Raw genomic sequence first — 19,309 nt, 5'->3', positions numbered from 1 at the left:
AGATACCTGACAAAATTGTCATGGGGTCACTTTGCTGTTTGATTTCACCCATAGTCACCAGTTTACAGTGCATGCCGCTGAGACAGGCTTTGGGCTGCCACCCTGCTTTCCAACACAGCAAAGAGCTGCAGCTGCCCAGCCATCAGACTCTACGCCATAACAAGAGATGCAAGAAAAAAAAAAACCCACAAGAGAAAAAGTCACCGGTCACAGATGGTATCAGCGAACAGAAGAATTCAGAGGAGCGATTTAACCTGAAGCCCACCCTGAAAAGGACAGAAACACTACTGACACACTAACGGTCTGACCAGAACCTCATCAGAAAACACAAACACCCTCCGATTGCACAAGGTGCCGGGGTGATTTGGGGAATGCCTTTGAGACCGTTTTCCCCACGGCAGTGAAGACAGTAAGCTCCAAGGGCCAGTTACACAAGTCCTGCGTGACCTGCCACATTTACTTAAGATGCTATTAGCATGCCTAAATTAGATTTTCAGTTTGAAACCAATTATATTTATTTGATTTCGTGCCAGCATCTCCGGCTAATTTAAAGGGCACTGCAGCTATGCAGTGTTAATTCTACACGATGGAAAGCAGGCTCAAACATCTCATTTCCAAACACAGCAATACTACTGGAGAAGGTTTATCCTTCCCTTTTAATCACTGTCAGTTGTCTTCATGGTATATGCAGCAATGTAAATATCCTGCTGGCTGTCATCGGGTATTACCAACGCTGGAAACACAGCCCTGGTACAGTAGCCAAGTCAGCGTTCTCCCTTCCTCCTTCCCAACCTTTATCTCTGAACTCTGTCTCAACTGTGATTTCCAACTGTACAGGATACTTTATTTGGCCAGGATTCCACTAAACAGAACAATCTGTCTGCAAACAGTGCAGATGTTTCATAGTACGTTGGTTATTTTAGGTAAGTAAGCTTTTAAGTACCAGATATGTCCTCTCCTGAAGGCCATTATCCTTTCTTTTCAGGGAATCGCTTGATCTAATAAGTCTGTTCTGCATCTATCAGCGTATTCAGCACACAACATTAGCCTACTGGTTAAAAATTACATTCTTAAACGGAGAGTAATAAGAACCACCCTAAGCCTTAAGATCTGGACAAATAACTACGCTCAGGCTGTGAGTCCGTCAGCTGTTCAAATGAAGATTTGCATCCGTGAGTCATTCAAGAGGAAAAGAGTTCATGCTCAAGACGCTTTTTCCAGTGAAATACACTTTGCTGGAAGGCAATACCTAGGTATGTCTTAGCTGTGAATACCAGGTTATTTATTAGACAGCACTTGGCATCCTCCATCACAATTATTACTTTAGCGAAGCGATGGAACTTACAGCCTCAGCTTTCAGCACGCTTGGCACGCTACCTCAACCCAGGAGGTGAAGTTCTTACAGGTGAGGACTTACACCACATCATGTTTCCAAAGGACTCCATTCCCACTGGCAGATCTTAAGGAATCACAAATCAGAGACGTTTGTAGCCAATGCATTTAAAGTTTGGAGACAGCGCGCGTCCCAAGCTGCAACTCTTCCGTGCCTTCCCTGGGAAGTGTCCTTGCAGATACAGCCTGAACGTAAAGCAAGCAGCATAAACACTGAGCTATAGACACAGGCTAGAAAAGAGAAGGCGTTGTTACTTCCCACTGTCGTAGGGAATCCATTAAGCAGCTGTTTCATACAGCGATGACAGGGTCACAGGGAGGTTTGAGTGTTTAATAGAACGTGTGCCTGTAATTCCCCCATGCGCCATTTCAAACACAAGCACTCATTAATTTGCTATAGGGATTATACGATTTGGCACCAGCTATAGCAGGGAACCGGACTCCGCGACCCTGGGAGTCCTCTCTAGCTCTGCATCTCAGCAAAATAAGTGACAGTAGCTTTCCATTTGTGTTCTGAAAATTGACATAATGAAAGCCATCCCCAGGGATTTTGCAGGAAAGGTGTTTACTCCGTGACAAGAAGCATCTTAGTTGAGTTTTTAAGGCACCAAAATAACCTAATATTGCATTGTTTGCCTGAAGCTGGAGATGCCCGACTGCTGTTTCAGCTGCCCCACTTACCTCAACAGGTATCAGCTCTGAGCACGGCCAGCTAATTTGCTTAAGAAAAATATTCTTTAAGTGCTCTCATCCCACAGCTATTAACTTGCTCTCTCACTCCCCAAATGCTACCATTTTCCACTACTCTCGACACCATTTTCAAAGCTTTATTTTCAGAGAGCTGGAACAAACCCTGGAACCCAAGAAAATGCACTTACAATCCCCTGAAGACCACAAATGAGCAAAAGCCCAACTTAGACCGAATAAAAAAATGAAAATGCACAACCTGTCCAGGAGTAACTGCGGAGCCTTCATCCAACATTTAGAAAAATTTCAATTTTACAAAACATATGCTGAATTTCCAGAAGATGCACTAATCTCACACTCTGAGCACATCAGCGCAATTTCATGTTTACAACTAGGTTTTTTTTCAGAAAATTTTCCTACTTGACAACACTCTCCCCCTCTAATGAACTGCAAAATTTGTCAATTAACTGTGCTCTAAGATGAACAGCAATTTAACTTCTTCCACACAAGAAGCTAGCAGAGGATACCACTGCACAAGCCACGTGCTCAGGTCTCACCAGAAGACTCAGCGAGGTACTTAAGGTAAAAATTTTACTCTGCAGTTTTAATTTAACTAGCAATTCCGTGGATGGATGAAAAGGAAACAGAGCATCCTCCCCCACAGCTTTATTAATAGCAAGGTGCTAGCACCAAAAAGAGTACAGTCTGTGCTTAATTTACCATTCATGACTATAAAGCGGTAACATTTTGGCAAAACTCAAGGAGAATTTACTACAGTAAGAGACGATCACTGAAGTGTTCCAGCTTGCACTGTTCTTTAACAGCTGCTGGTACCTTTTCTCTCCAGGATGAATTTACATAGGCTCATTTCCTGCCTGGAAGAAATATCCATTCGGGAGAATGGTATAAAGCCAGTTTAGCATGAAACAGTGAAATGAAACAAAACAAGATATTTTTCTCTCCCCCAACTCAGTAACTCTCAAAACAAAACGGATGGGGCAGAAAATTGAAATTCGGCGAGAAATTAAAACCTTACTCAGAAGAGCTTTTCCGTATTCCCTCGAAAATGCATTTTAATTCAACTGAGTTACAGGAGTTTGAAAGCGTTGTTTCGCAAGCATGCAGTACAAGCTGTATAAAACTTTAATGGACGAGAGGTGGAGGGAAGATTTGGTGAGAAAGTGAATCAGTGCTCTGAATTTACTCGGCTGCATTCACGATGGGATTTGTGAAGCCTTTAAGACTTGAAGACAGTAGTCCCCTGTAGACTTCCCAGTGTGCAAAATCAAAAAGGTCTAATAAACCCTTGCCAGGCATGTTAACTTGATGGAGGTTGATACATAACCATTTTTTTTCCAGGGTGGAATTTCTCTTCATTGCAAGAAAATCTGCACTAAGCAAAAATTCTGCATGCAGTGACGCACATCAGGAAACAACAATGATCTTTAAGAACCTTCAGGAGTGGTGAAAGAAATGACTTGGAAAAAGAAAAAAAAAACTTGCTGGACGTTGTAGCTATTGAGTATGGGTGAAAAGAAATATTGGATTTTTCCTTTGTGTACTTTATAGAACCATAGAATGGTTTGGGTTGGAAGGGACCTTCAAAGCCCATCCAGCCCAACCCCCCTGCAAGGAGCAGGGACACCTCCAGCCAGAGCAGGTTGCTCAGAGCCCTGTCCAACCTGGCCTTGAAATCTTAGACCACCACAAATCCCTGCGTTCTTATACTATGTGACAGAACCACATAACCCGATTAAAAATGGGGGATATGTGGGCTGTGATGGTTAACAGGAGAACCCCACGCGTTAGCAGTGTTTCCAGGCAAACAACGCACCCAGACAACGGAAGGGATCAAGCTTACGGCTGACAGAATCCCACACTAAGGTCAGCCTCTTCGTTTGTACTCATGCACGAGTGGAAATACTGAAGTGGTATCAGGGACCTAGTCACGTACCTGTAACCCCGTTGTTATTTAGCTGTATTTACACAATTCGCTACAGTGATCTTGTCTTACTCAGCTCAGTTTGATTTTGTCCTTAGCACGACTCCCTTCATCAGCACACGCATTATTTTGCACATCAGAGGTACCTCATCGCCTCTCGTACACCAGGAGCAAGTGACCTTCTGGTAAAGAGCTTGGACTGCCTGTCAGCCAGGGACCTAACCCTGCCTCCGAGACTTTCCCACATGACTGCCACAAAGACAGAGTTTGATGGTTTTTTTTTTTAGAAATGTCAAGGCTGAACTCCCTTAGGTGAAGTCACAGGAAACTACAGGAACTTTGAGAGCCAAGTTCTTCCTATCTGCATCTCAGTTGTTTGATTCTAAGGGCAGTGCAGGGTAATAGGCTAAACTCATCTGGAAAGTCCCAGGATCCTGATATTTCAAAGATTTTGCAATGCCAAATTCCACTGCTCCAACAGCTATTCTTCTACACCCACAAAGCTCTCAAGTCTGTCTCTCCCTATTAAGAAAGTTTAATAACACTGAGTTTACAAGCGGTCCATTAGCGTGTCCACAGCTAAATTTACTGCTATAGAGATTTACGAGGGATATCGTACACTTTAGGGGAAACCTTCCAAGCAAATTTGACCAAAACGCAATTTTTCGCAATTGGCTAACACAATTAGCAGTAAGAGCCAGTGATTGCCCATCATTTTAAATAGCTCCAACTTTTATTAAAAGATTACATCTCTAGACACTGACTTGGTGGGCAAGCTGCTAACACTCAGAAATAAAAGAGAAGCTGCCAAGTTTAAATAGGCAAACGTTCTGGGGAAGAGTTGATTTTCTCCAAGATTTCATCAGCTGCAGAAGGAACGAGCCTCCCAGGCATGCATTTGTCAGCCAGTACATACACCCCTCAGGTGCGCTCAGGAGCACGGCACATCCAGGTTTCCCCAGCACTAGCCAAAATATTTGCATTAAATTGAAACTATTTAAACGGTATTCTTGAGAAATGAAAGTGTTAAACGTTAATCAGTCCAGGAACGTAGCAGTACTGGAAGCAACTACCACATAGAAATCCAGAAGAAAGTGTGAACTATTTCCACATGAAATACCCCATGTGTTTGGGGGTTTTTTTGTTTCTTAACACCCCGGAACAGCTGAAAGCAGCAGGAACCGTCTCTGCCCTCCCCTCAAAGCAACAGGCCAGGCAGCCACGCCGCTTCGGCAACAACGATGGATTCTTCCCAGCCAGCCTCTCTCACCGCCTTTGGCTTTGTACGTCCTCAGTCAGCTTCCTTGCGCATTTTATCCTCCTTCCTATCAGACAGCAAACAACAGAAACACTAAACAAAGACACACGCACAACTAAACGCCTTTTCCTTTCGTTTCCCAAGAGGTAAAGACCAACTCACTGTAGCTCTATTCTAGTTGAGCGATGGTATCAAAGGCTTTAAAGAAATTAGATGTGCCGGGCATTCAAAGGTCGCCTGGATGCAGGAATTAACCTGTGTATTCAGTCTCACTCAGGAAAACACAAGATTTATTTGTCTACGTCCAAGCAGCTGAGAAACCGCGGTACCAAGCATCACTCACTTCCGGGCCCAAGCAGACCAAGTACTATGAACGACCGCTAACATTTTTCTTCATCAGATCTACATTTCCCCCAGAATTAATTTGATATACGTTTTAACATAACATAAACCAACAAAACGGCTTTTCTACCAACTTTAAAAAGTTTACAAACGAGCACACAAAGCAAGTCTTCAAATGAATTTACCAGCCTGAATACTGGGAATACGCTGTAGGAACCAATTTTGTTTAGCTAGGCTTGGGGGGAGGAGTGGGAATCTGTGAGGAAATGCTAAAACAAAACATATGGCATGAAGACTGAAGTCTAAACACTCAATATAGTTCTCAAGCAGTTACAATTTACAGAGTATAACATTTTTCTTGAATGGGTTTTTAAAGAGTTAGGCATATGAAGCTGGCTGCAACTAGCACATCAGGCTCGCAGGTAACATCAGGACGCTTCAAAAATGAAACCTAAAAAGTTATCACTGGACAGCAGCCTCCCATCCCCCCCTGGTTTTTACGTTCAAAGACTTCAATCGTACCTGCTAAGTACGTACAGGTCGCTCTTTTTCAGTGACAGTGCTTTTTCAGTACATCAGATAAAATTTGAAACATTCAGACATTTTGATAAAACTTGGGAAAGCTGAAATCTTAATTCTAAGAAATTCCTTGATACCTGCAAAAGAAAATTTCTCCCACATAGGTGTACATACGCTCACACGCAGAGCTTGGGAAGAACGCGGCTAGAAGTCTAAATATTCACCTCCAAAAGATCAATGTGTTCACAGGCAAAGCCCAGCTCAAAAGCTACACAGACTGCAGCCATTAAAAACCTAATCATTCAGTAAACAGTGACTTCAGTTTTCAATTTAAGCTTGATTTCTGAGGGGAGCAGAAACTCCCACCACATCTGTTCGTTTAGCCTGCGCTGTCCTCGTCACTACGAAGGAATCTGTCAGGGGAGAAAGGGCACAGGAACAGAGTAAAGGAGCACTCCCACCGCTAATTTATCTTCTGTTTCTGGCACAGACTGTTCACAGCAAAAAGGATGCTCCCAAATCAAACAGCCACGGCCAGCACGGCTCTCATCTTTCCAAAAAAGTAGCAAAATGAGAATGACCCAGTTCCAACCAACTTCGCTACCGCTACCAGCGTTTCCAACGGGAACCGTGAGATCTGAGGGAACACGCGTGTGCGAGTATCTGATCAGCACAAGTAGCATTAGCTTGTTTTTGTTGTTTTTTTTTTTTTCCCCCCAGGCTTCAAAAAGAAGACCGCCATGATTTATACACAAGCCACGCTTGGAAAACCACCTTCACAATCACCAGCACAGACTGCATTTTTTCTTTTTAGATGAAAGTTTAAGATGTCTCCAGAAGCAGCATTCACCTGCAAAGACTATCGCTACTCTGGGGGTACCTTTCATAGAAATGCTTTATAAATTGCTTCTTCTACCCCCACCTCCAATTTATCTTTTTGTAAAGGAAAGTCAGGTTCTGATCCTGAGCAAAGTTCCTCATTCAGTGGAATAGAAGCCTAAAGAGGCTACTCAGCAGTTACTAACACTAACCAAGCATAATAAACGCAGGCATTAATCCATACCCTTATAACGGCATGAGTCATCCCCAGTGCTGAGTAATCCTTTTTTTAGTATTAGCCAGAGTAAGGAGGGCAGTTTTACAAAAGTTCCCTTTGCAGGTAGAAAACTTGCTTTTTCAATTCCTGTACCAAAATAGTACAGAGCCATCCACGCCAAATGAAAGCCACACGTGGCTATTTTCAGGCAAAACCAGCACAAATTAAGGAATTGGACTACACACGGATTTCCTTTATATTAGGAAAAATAGCTGAGCTGGTAATCTACTGAATGGTGGACTCTAAATTTAAAGAGTAACGTTTTTCATCAGGAAACAAGTTAAATCCTTTAAAAGCACCAGTGCAAGGTTCATCTCCTTCCGCACCAGGACATAAGACTTTTACAGCTCTACGTAAAGACAGTTAAAAAAAAAAAAAAAAAACAACAAAAAACCACCACCAAAACACAAACCCTTGAAGTTTACAGGAGACACGAAGCAGGATCAAGGCAGTCCAGCTCAGTTAACACAGTGACATTTTGTCCCACAAATCATATACGTGCTAGGAAACTTGCGTCACATCTCCATCCAGGACGCTGGCAGACACACCAATGTTTGAAATGAGTAAGGGAGGGGGGGATGGGAAAGTTAAAAAGAGAAACCATATGTTTGCAATATACACATTTCAGTGTACACTTCATCACACACCAGTATGCCAACACAATCATTCAGCGAGCAGGCAGCATCCAGAAATCCAGTTTACAGAGGGACAGGGAAAGATACAGCAGAAATTCAATACTTCTTTCCTGATTTCTCCCCAAGTTTTCTCGGTTAATGTGAGAGGACACATCGCTGTGCTCCTCCTGATACTCTGAGGCTGTGGGATGTGCGTCTCCAGCAGCAAGTTCTCCTAAGAGCAGAAGTGCATTTACATTCCCTTTTGTTCCCATCCCACTCTGCTCCTCGGCTACAAAGAGGCAGATTGTCCCTTCGCTCCCATCACTGGATATTCAAGCTCCAATCCTTGCTTTGTGCTACCACAGCACCCCTTTGCTGGCTCCCAAGAGAAAAATAAAAAAAAAAAGAAAAAAAAGAAGCATTTCCTACACACACACATGCAGTTCCCTTTCCCCTGGAAATGGGTGGCATGTTCTCCCCCTTCTCCCCACACCTTTATCTCCTGCTCCTCAAAGAGGCTGAACATCATCCTCCCCGGGGTGAATTTTCCAAAGGAGGTTTAAAGGGTTGATCTGTAAGATTACGCCTTCCTTCTTGCCAGGGAGTTTGTTCTCCTTCCTAAAGCACTGCTGCTCCCACTGAGCAAAGGGAGAGGACAAAGCCTGATCCCACGGAGCAACAGGGATTTCCAGAAGGATTTCCCCCCCCCCTCCACAGCTTTAGTTCCTTCCTACTTTTAAACAATGCCAAGAATTTAATCTCTTAAAACAGCATTTTCACAAACTCTTCCCACCCTCCTTAACAGAAAATAAGTCTTCCCATGAGGCAGAGATGGAAGGCCTGGGCATGATAACAGTACATCACTTATAAACTTCAAATAAAAACGCTCCACAAGGATTACTCTAAAAATTAACCTCCTCCGTAAAAAGCCTTTGGCCAGGAGCCTGCCCTGCCGCCTCCTGCTTCATTTCGTGGCTCCGGAGAGCGAGATGGGAGGCGCTGACCTTAGAGAGTTACCTGTGGCAGCACCTCAGACGTGTCACACACTCGCCCTGGAGCAATATATGCCTCAAACACACATCCCAGCAAAATGGTTGAGACAGCCAATAAATCAGTACAGCGGGAGGTCTTTGGTAACTGTGCAGTTCAAAGCCAAGAGAGAGTGAGGGAGGAAAAAAAAAAATAATAAAAAAAAAAATCATTTAATGGAGAGAGTAAGGGCTGGGGCCTCGAGCTGCGAGGACAATGAATGAAAATTCACAGCAGCAGCAAAAACCCAGGATCAAAGGTTTGCTCAGCATCACCACAAAACCCTCCATCCCCTGCGCAGCCCACAGCAACACGGGGCTCCGAAACTGCTAAGAGAGGAGTCGTCTCCCCAAAATGCATGGGGGTGCCCTGGAAGGAAAGAGCCCACGTAAGCTGTGGAGTTGGCTCCTACACACCCAGCACATCCAAATTCGCGGGGTGAAGGGCAGACAGAGCCCCCATGGCGTGGACCCCGTCCCGCTCTGTCCCCACTCACCCCACACACACTTGGGGAGGTGAGGGGAGAGGCTGGAGACGAGCCCCCTGGCAGAGGGGGTGCCCCCCCCACAAGTGCCCCAACCCTCTGCTGGGGGTGAGACAGACCCACGCCCCTCTCTGTGGGTCCCGCACACGCGTGAGGCGGGGGAGCAGCACTTCCCCCCCCCACACCCGCACCCACGGAGAAGCTGCGGAAGCAGAGCCCCCGGCCCGCACCCACTCAGCCCCTCCCTGACCACGCAGAGCCCACGGCGGGGGGGACCGACACCCACACACACCCCTTGGAGTGGGGGGGGGGGGGGGGGGGGCGACCCCCACACCACACAGCCCCCCAGCGAGAGGGGGCAGCCCCCCCCTCACTAAAGGGGTGTCCCATACCCTCAAACCCCTGGGCACGGGGGGCAGACCCCCCTCACACCCTCCCACTCCTTGATGGGGGGGCTGCGTGACAGGACCTCCCCTCAGCTGAAGGGGGGCAGACCCCCCCATTTCCCTCAGGGGGGGACACACCCCCCCAAGCGAAGGGGTACCGCACACTCCCCCCCCCCACCCGCGGCGCGCACAGACACCGGGCGGGGACCGAGTGTCCCCGTTGCCCCCCTGCCCCCCGCTCCCGCCGCCGCTCACCGATGACCTCCTGCAGCTCGTAGTCATCCTTGTTGATGGACCAGGGCAGCGCGCTGGGGTCCTCGGCCATGGCCGCGCCGCGCCGCGCCCGCCCGCCCTCCGCGCCGCGAGGGGGAGCGCCACGCAGGAGCGAGGGAGCGGAGAGACGCTGCGCTCACCCTTGGGCGGCCCGGCTGGCCACGACCCGCGGCCGAGCCCCCGCCGGCAACGGCACCCACGACCCCACCACAGCCGCCGGCTCCTCCGCTGCCGCTACCGCCGGCCAAACTTTGCCTGCTCCCTCCACCTGCCCATGCCCAGAGCGCCCTGACGTCACCCGCGCACGCCGCCGCGCCCACGCCCCGCCCGCCAAGACGGGGGGTGGTGTCCCCTCGCCGCCATCTTGAGTGTGGCGCCCCACTGCCACTGCCGCCACATCACCCCACCGCGGTTTATTCGGCTGCCGCCACCGGCCTCGGGGGATGGGTCAGTACAGTATGGTGCCAAAAGCAGATGGAGGATGGGGGAGTCCTTGAAGAAGAAAAAGGAAAGGGTGGGGATGCCACACACAAGATGGCGGTTGCCCGCAACTTCCCCTCCCTCAGGCACGAGGTGGGAGGGGCTGCTGGTTGAAGACTCATTGCGGGCTGCGATTGGCTGCCAACTGCCGACTCCGCAGTTCCTATTGGAGGGGAGGCCGTCAGTCGCGTCGTGTCCCACTGCGGGGTCCTTTCGCCTGCGGGGCTTGTGCTCGGGGCTGGGAGCGAAGGCCGGGGAGCGGCGGGAAGGAGCGGCCTGGGGCTGGGCCTGGGGCTGGGCCTGGGGCTGGGCCTGGGGCTGGGCCTGGGGCTGGGCCTGGGGCTGGGCCTGGGGCTGCTGTGAGGCGGATTTAGAGCCCGGCGGGTGGGCGCAGGCCCCAGGAGCAGCGTGCCGGCAGCTCTCCTCCCAAACGTGGTGCCACAGCCCTGTGGTCTCTCCCTGCTGTGCCGGACGCATTGGAACCCACCAGAGGGAAGGATGGAAAGCAGTGGTTGCCTGGCTTTGGTCCAGGAGGGATGTTTTAATCCCGAGCCAAAGTGGGCCAAGCCCCTGTCTCCCCTCTCCGTTTCCCCACCAGGCGCAGTCCTGCAGTGAGCAGGTGCGGAGCCCGGCCCGGGCGCTTTGGGGATCCACATTCCACAGTTAAAAATAGGTCCCGAGGTGACGATGGGTGTGGAGAGATCAGAAGGTCTGGTTTATCTCTTCAACCATCTCAGAGGACGAGCAATTCTCCAGCTTCCCAGCTGTTGGGTGCTTCTGCTTGCTCCACACTGCATTTCAACATTCATGGATGTGTCCGACAGCCTGATCCTATGGTTCACGGCCCGCAAGTCCGTAGCTGGAGCTTTGTCCATCTGGATGTATCCAGAAGAACATGATGTGGTCAGCGGGGAAAAAAAAAATCCAAAGAGCGAGGAATATGAGGCTAACTGGTACCACAAAGGCTGCTGTCTGTATATTTAGGTTTTAAGTGTTGGCGGTTTGGTTCTGACATAAAATAGATAAAATGGTGCATCTCTATCACTAGGCATGACAGTAATCATCAGGAGAATTGACTGGGAATTTATCAAGTTTCATTCTTTGCTAGTCACTGTTCTTGTAGCCTGATGTCAGACACTGAGTCAAGGAACATCAGTTACGCATATTTTTAGCTTATTAGGACAAATTCTTGAGACGCCTCTGATAAACCAGGCTTTGTAGAGAGCCACTGTACCCTGCCAAATGCATGGGGTGACTTCAGTATTTTTCCTTGTGCTACCTAACGCAGGACACTAACTCCTTCCTTCTGCTCCTTTTTTTTTTGTCCTGAAGAAGCAAGAGGCCCGCAGTCCCATCTCGCTCGCCGCTGTTGCAGGCACAACGATGGTCTCTGTCCATAACGCGGAGCTTCCGACTGAAAAGCTGTTTGTTTTCCCCACTTGTCTGTGCTAAACATTCCTCTGCTGGGCGATTTTTAATACTTGCTAAATATGCTTTAATTACTGCTCGGAACTGTCTCTGTGATCTTTTAACCACGCTATAAAAAGGAGTTTATATAGCAATTAAAACCAGGTTTTACCCCAGAGCATGTACTCGGGTGGCCAGTGTCATATTTCTGATAGCTAACAGCATGTTAAAAATGGACCTGAGCCAGGCACCACCAACAAAAAGAGACTTATGTATGCTTAATTTGACCACAGGGTTTTTAAAGTCAGACCTGTATTTTGAATTCTCTTTTTGAGGAGGGCCAAAAATGCTCCCCTTGAAGGCAGTGCTAAAACTCTATTGATTCGGATCAATGGGGCAGGATTAGGCCCACAACGAGCCTTTAAGAATTAGCACAGACTTTGATCAAAGTTAAAATTTAAAATGTGCACCGACAAGACCGCCAGTGGCCACATGAGCATACACAGGTGAGTGCTGTATTTTAGTTTTCTAGCTCTGCAGTGAAAAAAAAAATGCATTTCCGTATTTTTAAACCAAAATATCTCATTCACGTAGAATCCGGGTCTCACAAATTGTGTAATTTTTTTTTTTTTTAAATGAACTCAGCATTTTGGGTCCCTCGAAAGTCAGGCATTGCTGTTGGATTCATTCATTCTGCCGGTTGTTTCAGCCTGAATCCGATGAGGGATTAAAAAAATGGAGCTGGCTTCCACAGAGATCTTAATCCTTAGCCCACCTCAGCTCTCCAAGCAGCACCTTCTCCTGTTTCATCGTTAACATTCTGTTCGTCCTCCTTTTCCTGGTTTGCTTTATTTCGTCTCTCTTGTGTAGGTTGTAAGCTCTTCAGGGCAGAGGCAATGCCTCTACTTACAAAAAAAAAAGCCTGTGAAGTGGTGCTGCTGAGTCAAGCGGTTTGTAGTAATAACAAGAATTTTTAGTGGAAATCTGAAGTGGAAAAGCAGTTTCCTGCTGTATCCACCTCCGCTTTAGACCAGGCTTTAGAGGAGACTGAGAAATGGAAAATCTCCAGACGTCTTTCAGGTAGGAAGGCTGCAGTCCGGGGAAAAAAGTCTCGGAGCTGGGTTTCCCATATTTTTTGACTTCCAGTAAAACACACGGTGATTAGAGCAGGCAGTGCCCTCCTCGCGCTGATTCTGCTGCAGAGCAAAGGGCTTTCTTCTGCCACTTCCATTTCACTGATGTCCTTGAGGCTCACGTCCCACCTTCGCACAACAGGCACACAACGCGTGCGGTCGCGCACAACGCTCTCGTTCTCGTAAGCCACGCCGTTTCCTGCCTTTGTGGGCCAAGTATTGTTTCAATGAGATTTACTGGCACTATCCAGCTCTTTGCCTTTTTTTTTTTCCCATTCATGCAATATTGGCTGTCGTAAAAGTGATGTTTAATGCATAGATTGGTGATCTAATACTCGGATGTTACTAGCTCTAGTACCCGTAAAGGATCCTTGATGTTTCATATATTTTGTCATCATCGCAGATGTGAACATAAAGCGACTTCATTTACACTTGGGTTGTGGAAAACTACTCTAAACTCCAGTTTGCCTATCAAGGCACCGCAGATTTCATCTTTCTATTCACATAGACTCTCGGATGCATGATTTTATTCTTCTTATTGTTAAAGTCAAAATTGCTTCTTCAGAACAGCCACGCACAGGCACTTGCCGTCACAGTTCAGTAGTGTTTGGGGCCACAGCATTTCCAGTTAAAGGCTTTTTCAGGCATCATAAACCGCTGTTTGCCAGCGATGGTGCGTTAGCTACCGCGATCCTTGCGAACAGCAGCAGTTAATGTGCTTATTGAACTGCTTGGTACGGGCACGGTTTGCTAAAGCGAGGGGGAGCCCAACAATGCCTCTCTTATTGCATTCAGTGCGGGGCAAGCGCGCGGCGGCAAGCGGAACGCCTGACCTTGTTTCACTGCAGAATTTGCCCGCTGTTCTTGCTTCATGGAAACGCTTCCAGGTTTATTGAAGGGACCTCACTCTATCAAACAACAGCTGATTATTTAACAAAGCACAAGGCAGTTTCCTCTGCAGCCAACAAAGGCAGGCGCTGCACTTTTTATCTCCAGGGTTTTCTCCCGGCAGCTTTGCTTTGGGTTTCAAGAAATAAGGCCAGGACCATGCAGTGGAGGAAGGAGCAGTGATTTAAAACTCTCCAGCTGGAGCAAGTTTTTTAATAATAGTTGTTTTCAAAACACAAGCCAAATGCCAGTCTAAACCACACCGGCAGGTTTTCCTAAGTGATCCTGTGTAGTACCGTGTATCTCCGCCCCATCATTGCGTGCCGGCGTACGAAGTCATTTTAAATTCACCTTTGAGGTCACTTTGAAGTCAAGTAGCTGAAGGCCTGGTTTTAACAGGTGAATGCTGGTTCTCACAGTGTGTTTACTGGAAACAGCTTTCACTCTGCAAACACACTTATCCCATCCCCGCTGCCTCTCAACAGAAACGCCGTGCTGTTCTCTTACTTCCTCCACTGAAAATATCCTCCAGATTTTAAGCTCCTGGAAACAAGTGAAGAGCTTATGACCAAGACAAGTTTTTTCTTCTTACTCCTCTCTTTGAAGTTTGTGATTTTTTAGTATACAAATTGAAAGCCAGTTAACCCTCTCTGTACAAAATTATAGCTTTGCTGCCTCTTTCAAATCTAAAATCAACGCGAGGTTTAAGAAGGAATTATAACAAGATCTTGATTACCACATACCTGAACCACAGCTTAATGATGAGCTCTTGCTCTGCTCTGGTTTACAGTAACGCTTTCTTCATGCTGCTCTGTCTTTCCAGAAGCTCATGAAGGACATTTCACATCCCCGTACCTCTTTTCGCCCTGGGAATGTCACAGCTCCTAAGGACAGAAAGGTTTTCCCACTGGCCTTTTCTGTGGAGGGTTTATCTCCATCAAAAAAAACCCAAAACATTTTCTAAGCAGCTGAGCAGGATGAAAGGGGGTCAAAAATGTGTTTCAGAGCTTTTCCCCTCATTTGGAAGTGCAAAACAGCCTGATGCAAGCATCCAGACCCTGATGGATGGGCGGCTACACCTGGCCTGACTCCTCTTTTGCGGTTGATGAAGGGTGGTCAAGGACTGTTAGTTCTATCGTGCGAAGCTTTGTGTGTGTGTGTTTAAGGCCATTTCAGACATTTTATTATTCAACAGCACTCTTTTTTAAAAAATACTCAGTCCAGGCATAACTCCTGACAGAAATCAGCTTAGCAATGCCGGAGAAGATGCGCTCCTTGCCACTTGCTGTTGCAGCAGAGAAGTCCCGAGTGTCCCTGGGTACTCAACTCCCCTTCTGAGGGCTGGCCATGGCAGGACTGAACACAGAAAGCAACTTTTGGAGGAGACACTGCTGCTCTCAGGTGATGCAGCATGGATACCCTGTCAGCTGGGAGTGCTTGAACCCAATTTACAGCTGACAAACTTCGGAGAAATAAAATAAAATATCTTTTGTGACATTACAACGAAGCGAGGTGAATTCTCTCAAAAGGCAGTGAGAAGAGAAACCCTGTGAATAGAAAGGTGGGGTGGAATAAGATTTCATTCACTTCTTGCCTTATGGGAATAAGATTTGTGAGGAAATATTGTTCTCATCCTTCTAAACGACCGGTATCTTCTTGAATCCAGCTAAGCTGAGGCCAGGCAAGGTTTGTGGTTCTCATTAGCAGATTCTAATGACACGAGTTTACGATAACAGTCTAATAGTTCAGTGTAACAGTGACTCAGAGCTTGTTACTGTAGCGATAGGAATGTAAAGAGATCTTATTTGAAAAAAATCTTTTGGGATAGTTCACATCCTTTCCTCCTTACTCATGAATTCCTCTGTCATTGACTGCTGGCTGCTAAAAATAGCATCCTTTTGTGTATCTTAAGTAAAGGAAAACCTAGAATCAGGGAGACAGTAGGAGAGGACCGAGGTCCCGACATACAGAGCCTTCAGGAAATATTTGTAATGAAAGCCCTCTGAGAGAGCAGGAATGTTTCAAAAAGCTGGGAACAACCTAAGTCTGAGAAGAGATTTTGCGAAGAAGAAGGAGAAGAATTAATGAATCACAGCAGCTCCCAGCTTTGATATTTTGCACCATGGGAATGAGAAGATTCATCTCTCTATTAGATAGAAGATCAAGCTACAGTTTCGTCTTGGAGAAGCTGTCCCACTTCAGCAGCAGGACAGGAAGCTTCAGGGAACAGCCCAGGAGCAGCCCCGTGGGCTGATGAGGAGCCGCAAGAGGAGGAGACCCACCAGGAGTCACTTGCAGTCGTACAGATCCCTTAAGGACAGCAGTAGAAAAGGGGAACTGGGAAGACAGGAGCAAAGGATCTGTGCGTTAAATGCATTACCACCACCCCCCGCCTTGGAAAAAGAAAAAAAAAACCAACCCGCGTGGCACCTCAGAAACAAACCATTGAAGTGTGAAATCGTGCAGCAGGGAAAGCTGTCGCAGAGAATCAGAAATTGATTTAATAGAGAAAAATGGACTGCTGCATAATTTGTGCAGATTGCTTAGCTGAGAGAGAAACATCCACAGCTCCTAAGGGCTTCGCTGTGGGCAGTGTCTGGTGAAAGGTGCGGAAAGGCAGATTTCATAGCTGGTGATTCTACGTGAACTGAATGTTTCCTCTTCAATACAGAACAATTAAAATCGATGAGAGGATGCTAGGTAACAAAAGAAAATGACTGATCAATATGCATGTCTTGGAGCCGAAGAAAAACCCGCCTGCCGAGAGCAGCATGCTGATGAGGCGAGATTTCTGAGAGCTCAGAGAGAAAATCTTAAAAGCTTCCACTCTCGATGCTCGATAAAACAAAGCGGCCAGGCAGATGCCAGATGCAGCGCTAGGAGAGGTTAAGTCACCAAGGAGGCTAAAGAATAACTGTTAGGAAAAACAAGGACTATTCATTTTTAGACTAAATAGCTTTAGAGTAAAAAATGCGATGCTGCTCTTTGCCTTTTTTTTTTTCTATACATCTCAAAAGCCCTTTACTGATACTGAAAAATGATGTTCTTTGCATACTCAGGTGAGGTTTTAGAGATGCTGAGACACTGACATTTTAAGGTCAATGTCCATTTTAGCCGCCAGCTCAAAGCACTTAAATGTCATTTCCATATATATTTCAGTTGGAGGTGTCTGCCAAATGCTGCCAAAAATCGAACACTAAATCTTCCACGATTCAGTAGTTTCGGATCAGTCACCCAGATTTCTGAATATTTCCAAAAACATTGCTGTAAAGCGGTCCGCAGGGTCCACCGTGGCTCCGGCAGGACAGGAAGCGGCACGTGGACCTTCGGGTTCGCTTACCCAGTTTTCCCTTCTGGAAAGGGCCAGGCTGAGAGAGCTGGGGCTGTTCAGCCTGGAGAAGAGGAGGCTCCGGGGAGACGTAATAGCGGTCTCCCAGTACCTCAAGGGGCCTACAGGAAAGATGGGGAGAAACTCTTCAGCAGGGCCTGTTGTGACAGGACGAGGGGTAACGGTTTTAAGACAGAGGGAGGTAGATTCAGATTAGATGTTAGGGAAAAATTTTTTACACTGAGGGTGGTGGAACACTGGCACAGGTTGCCCAGAGAGGCGGTGGATTCCCCATCCCTGGAAACACTCAAGGCCAGGTTGGACGGGGCTCTGAGCAACCTGATCTGGTTGGAGATGTCCGTGCTCCTTGCAGGGGGGTTGGACTGGACGGCCTTTGAAGGTCCCTTCCAACTCAAACCATTCTGTGATTCTATGAACGGGATTATTTGTTTCTGAAGCAACAGCTCGTAAACTGGCACACCAGCAGTTAAGCACCTTAGCACTGGCGGCTCTTACGTTTGGTTCTGCTTACACAAACAGAAGGTGAACGTAGCTGAAGATTAGAGCCAGGAAAATGCTGGAAAAACTTTGTGAAAGTTCACTTCATCGTAATCCCTACATTTGCCTGAACATATTTTCCATCCTTTTCCTAACTTTAGCATCCTAAACGGTGGATAAAGACCCGTTTCATTGCCTTGTGAGTTTTATTTCATTAACAAACCAGACAAAATTCATAGCGTTGAGCCCGCGCGTTCTCACTGGGCTTGGAGCAAGGGTTCTCCTCCCACCGTCTCGCCCGCCGCCTTCTCCGCAGAGCCCTCCTGCTCCCTCGGCGCAGGTGGAAGGAGCAGCCGTCCGCCTCACGAGCCAGCAGAACCCGCTGATCCTTTTCCCTGCGGGCTGGCAGCCGGCCTGGCACGCCGCTTTGCTCTTTCCCCACCTGAACGCACGGCAAGGCTGAGAGCTGTACAAAAATCTCTCTGGTCTGGGGAGATTCTGGATGCTTGGCTGTTGAGGAAACCCTGGCACGTTCCTTCCAGTGCTTCCAGCCGTCTGCCACCTGCCTCCTCACCCAGGGGGGCTCCGCGTTTGGTGAGAAGCAGAAGCTGGAAAGCAGCACGGAGCAACTGTGCTGGCCTCAGGCTCAGCCCCAGACACCGCGCTCGGCTGTCCCCGCTCCACAGGGCAGCGAGAAGGCGGGTGTGAAATGGGGGCGAAGAAAAAAAGTTCCAAGACACCTTTTGGAAAGAGACATAGTTAAGTGTTTCATGGCCAACGCAGACCGCGTTTTTTCCCTCCTTCCAGTCCAGCCCCACCAAAATTCAACCTAAGCAAGCCTAGAAATTGGGAAAATTGGAGTTGAAGCCCTTCCGATGGCTGCCAGCCAGGAGAAACTCCGGGTGCAGCCGATGAAACGTTGAAGCTCTGAACTGAAGGGATGCATCGCAGGCAGCACGGGAGAGCAGCTCCCAGCTGCTGGTGCGCCATGAGGTGCCTTTGTGGAAAGCAACTTATCCAGCCAGGATGGAGTGAACTGGTGGGCACGGCCAGCGCCGGCCCGAGCAGCTTTGTCAGCGAAATGGGAGGAGGGAAAGGCACGTTGCTAAGCCAGGCTCTGCTACAGGAACAGAAGATGCATTGTTTGTAAATCAGACTTTGGAACAGCTTAACACTTAAATACCCGTTTGATTAATTAAAGGTTTGCAGAACAGCACAGCTCCAGAGCGGATACAACAATATCCGTGCTCCTGACTGCAGATTTTGCTACGAAGGAAACAAGTTTCCCAGGCAGGGCTTGCTAGTGCTTATCAAGAAGTTGGGTTGGGTTCAAAGTCAGCTCAAAGTCCTAGTGGGGATCAGCTGAACCGAAAATGGATCTAGCACAGCACCTACAGAAAATTACCTTTAGAGAAGTATTTGTACGCAGCACGTGGCTGGTTGTCTGTAAAACCCCAGCAGGTCTGACAGAGGGGCTGTTTACAAAGCTCTGTTAGCCTGCTTCCCAGTAATGTCAACCTTGTAGTTTGTTTCTTTTTATCCCCTTATTA

At 47.5% G+C, this 19,309-nt stretch overlaps 1 protein-coding gene across 1 annotated transcript in view; it reads right to left on the bottom strand.

Moving 5' to 3' along the window:
* Nucleotides 1-10,229, bottom strand: part of OXSR1 (oxidative stress responsive kinase 1) — a 94,989-nt gene extending 84,760 nt beyond the window's left edge. Inside the window, exon 1 of the mRNA XM_086741771.1 lies at nucleotides 10,008-10,229. Within this exon, the coding sequence (XP_086597897.1) occupies nucleotides 10,008-10,077 (70 nt within the window). The 5' untranslated portion in view covers nucleotides 10,078-10,229. The remainder of the gene's footprint in view (nucleotides 1-10,007) is intronic.
* Nucleotides 10,230-19,309: the final 9,080 nt, after the last annotated feature.

Source organism: Chlamydotis macqueenii, chromosome 2 (assembly GCF_036417535.1).
Source record: "Chlamydotis macqueenii isolate bChlMac1 chromosome 2, bChlMac1.mat, whole genome shotgun sequence".
NCBI classification, from domain to species: Eukaryota; Metazoa; Chordata; class Aves; order Otidiformes; family Otididae; genus Chlamydotis; species Chlamydotis macqueenii.
The sequence above is the reverse complement of the archived record's forward strand: the minus strand, read 5'-3'. Positions and strand labels throughout refer to the sequence as shown.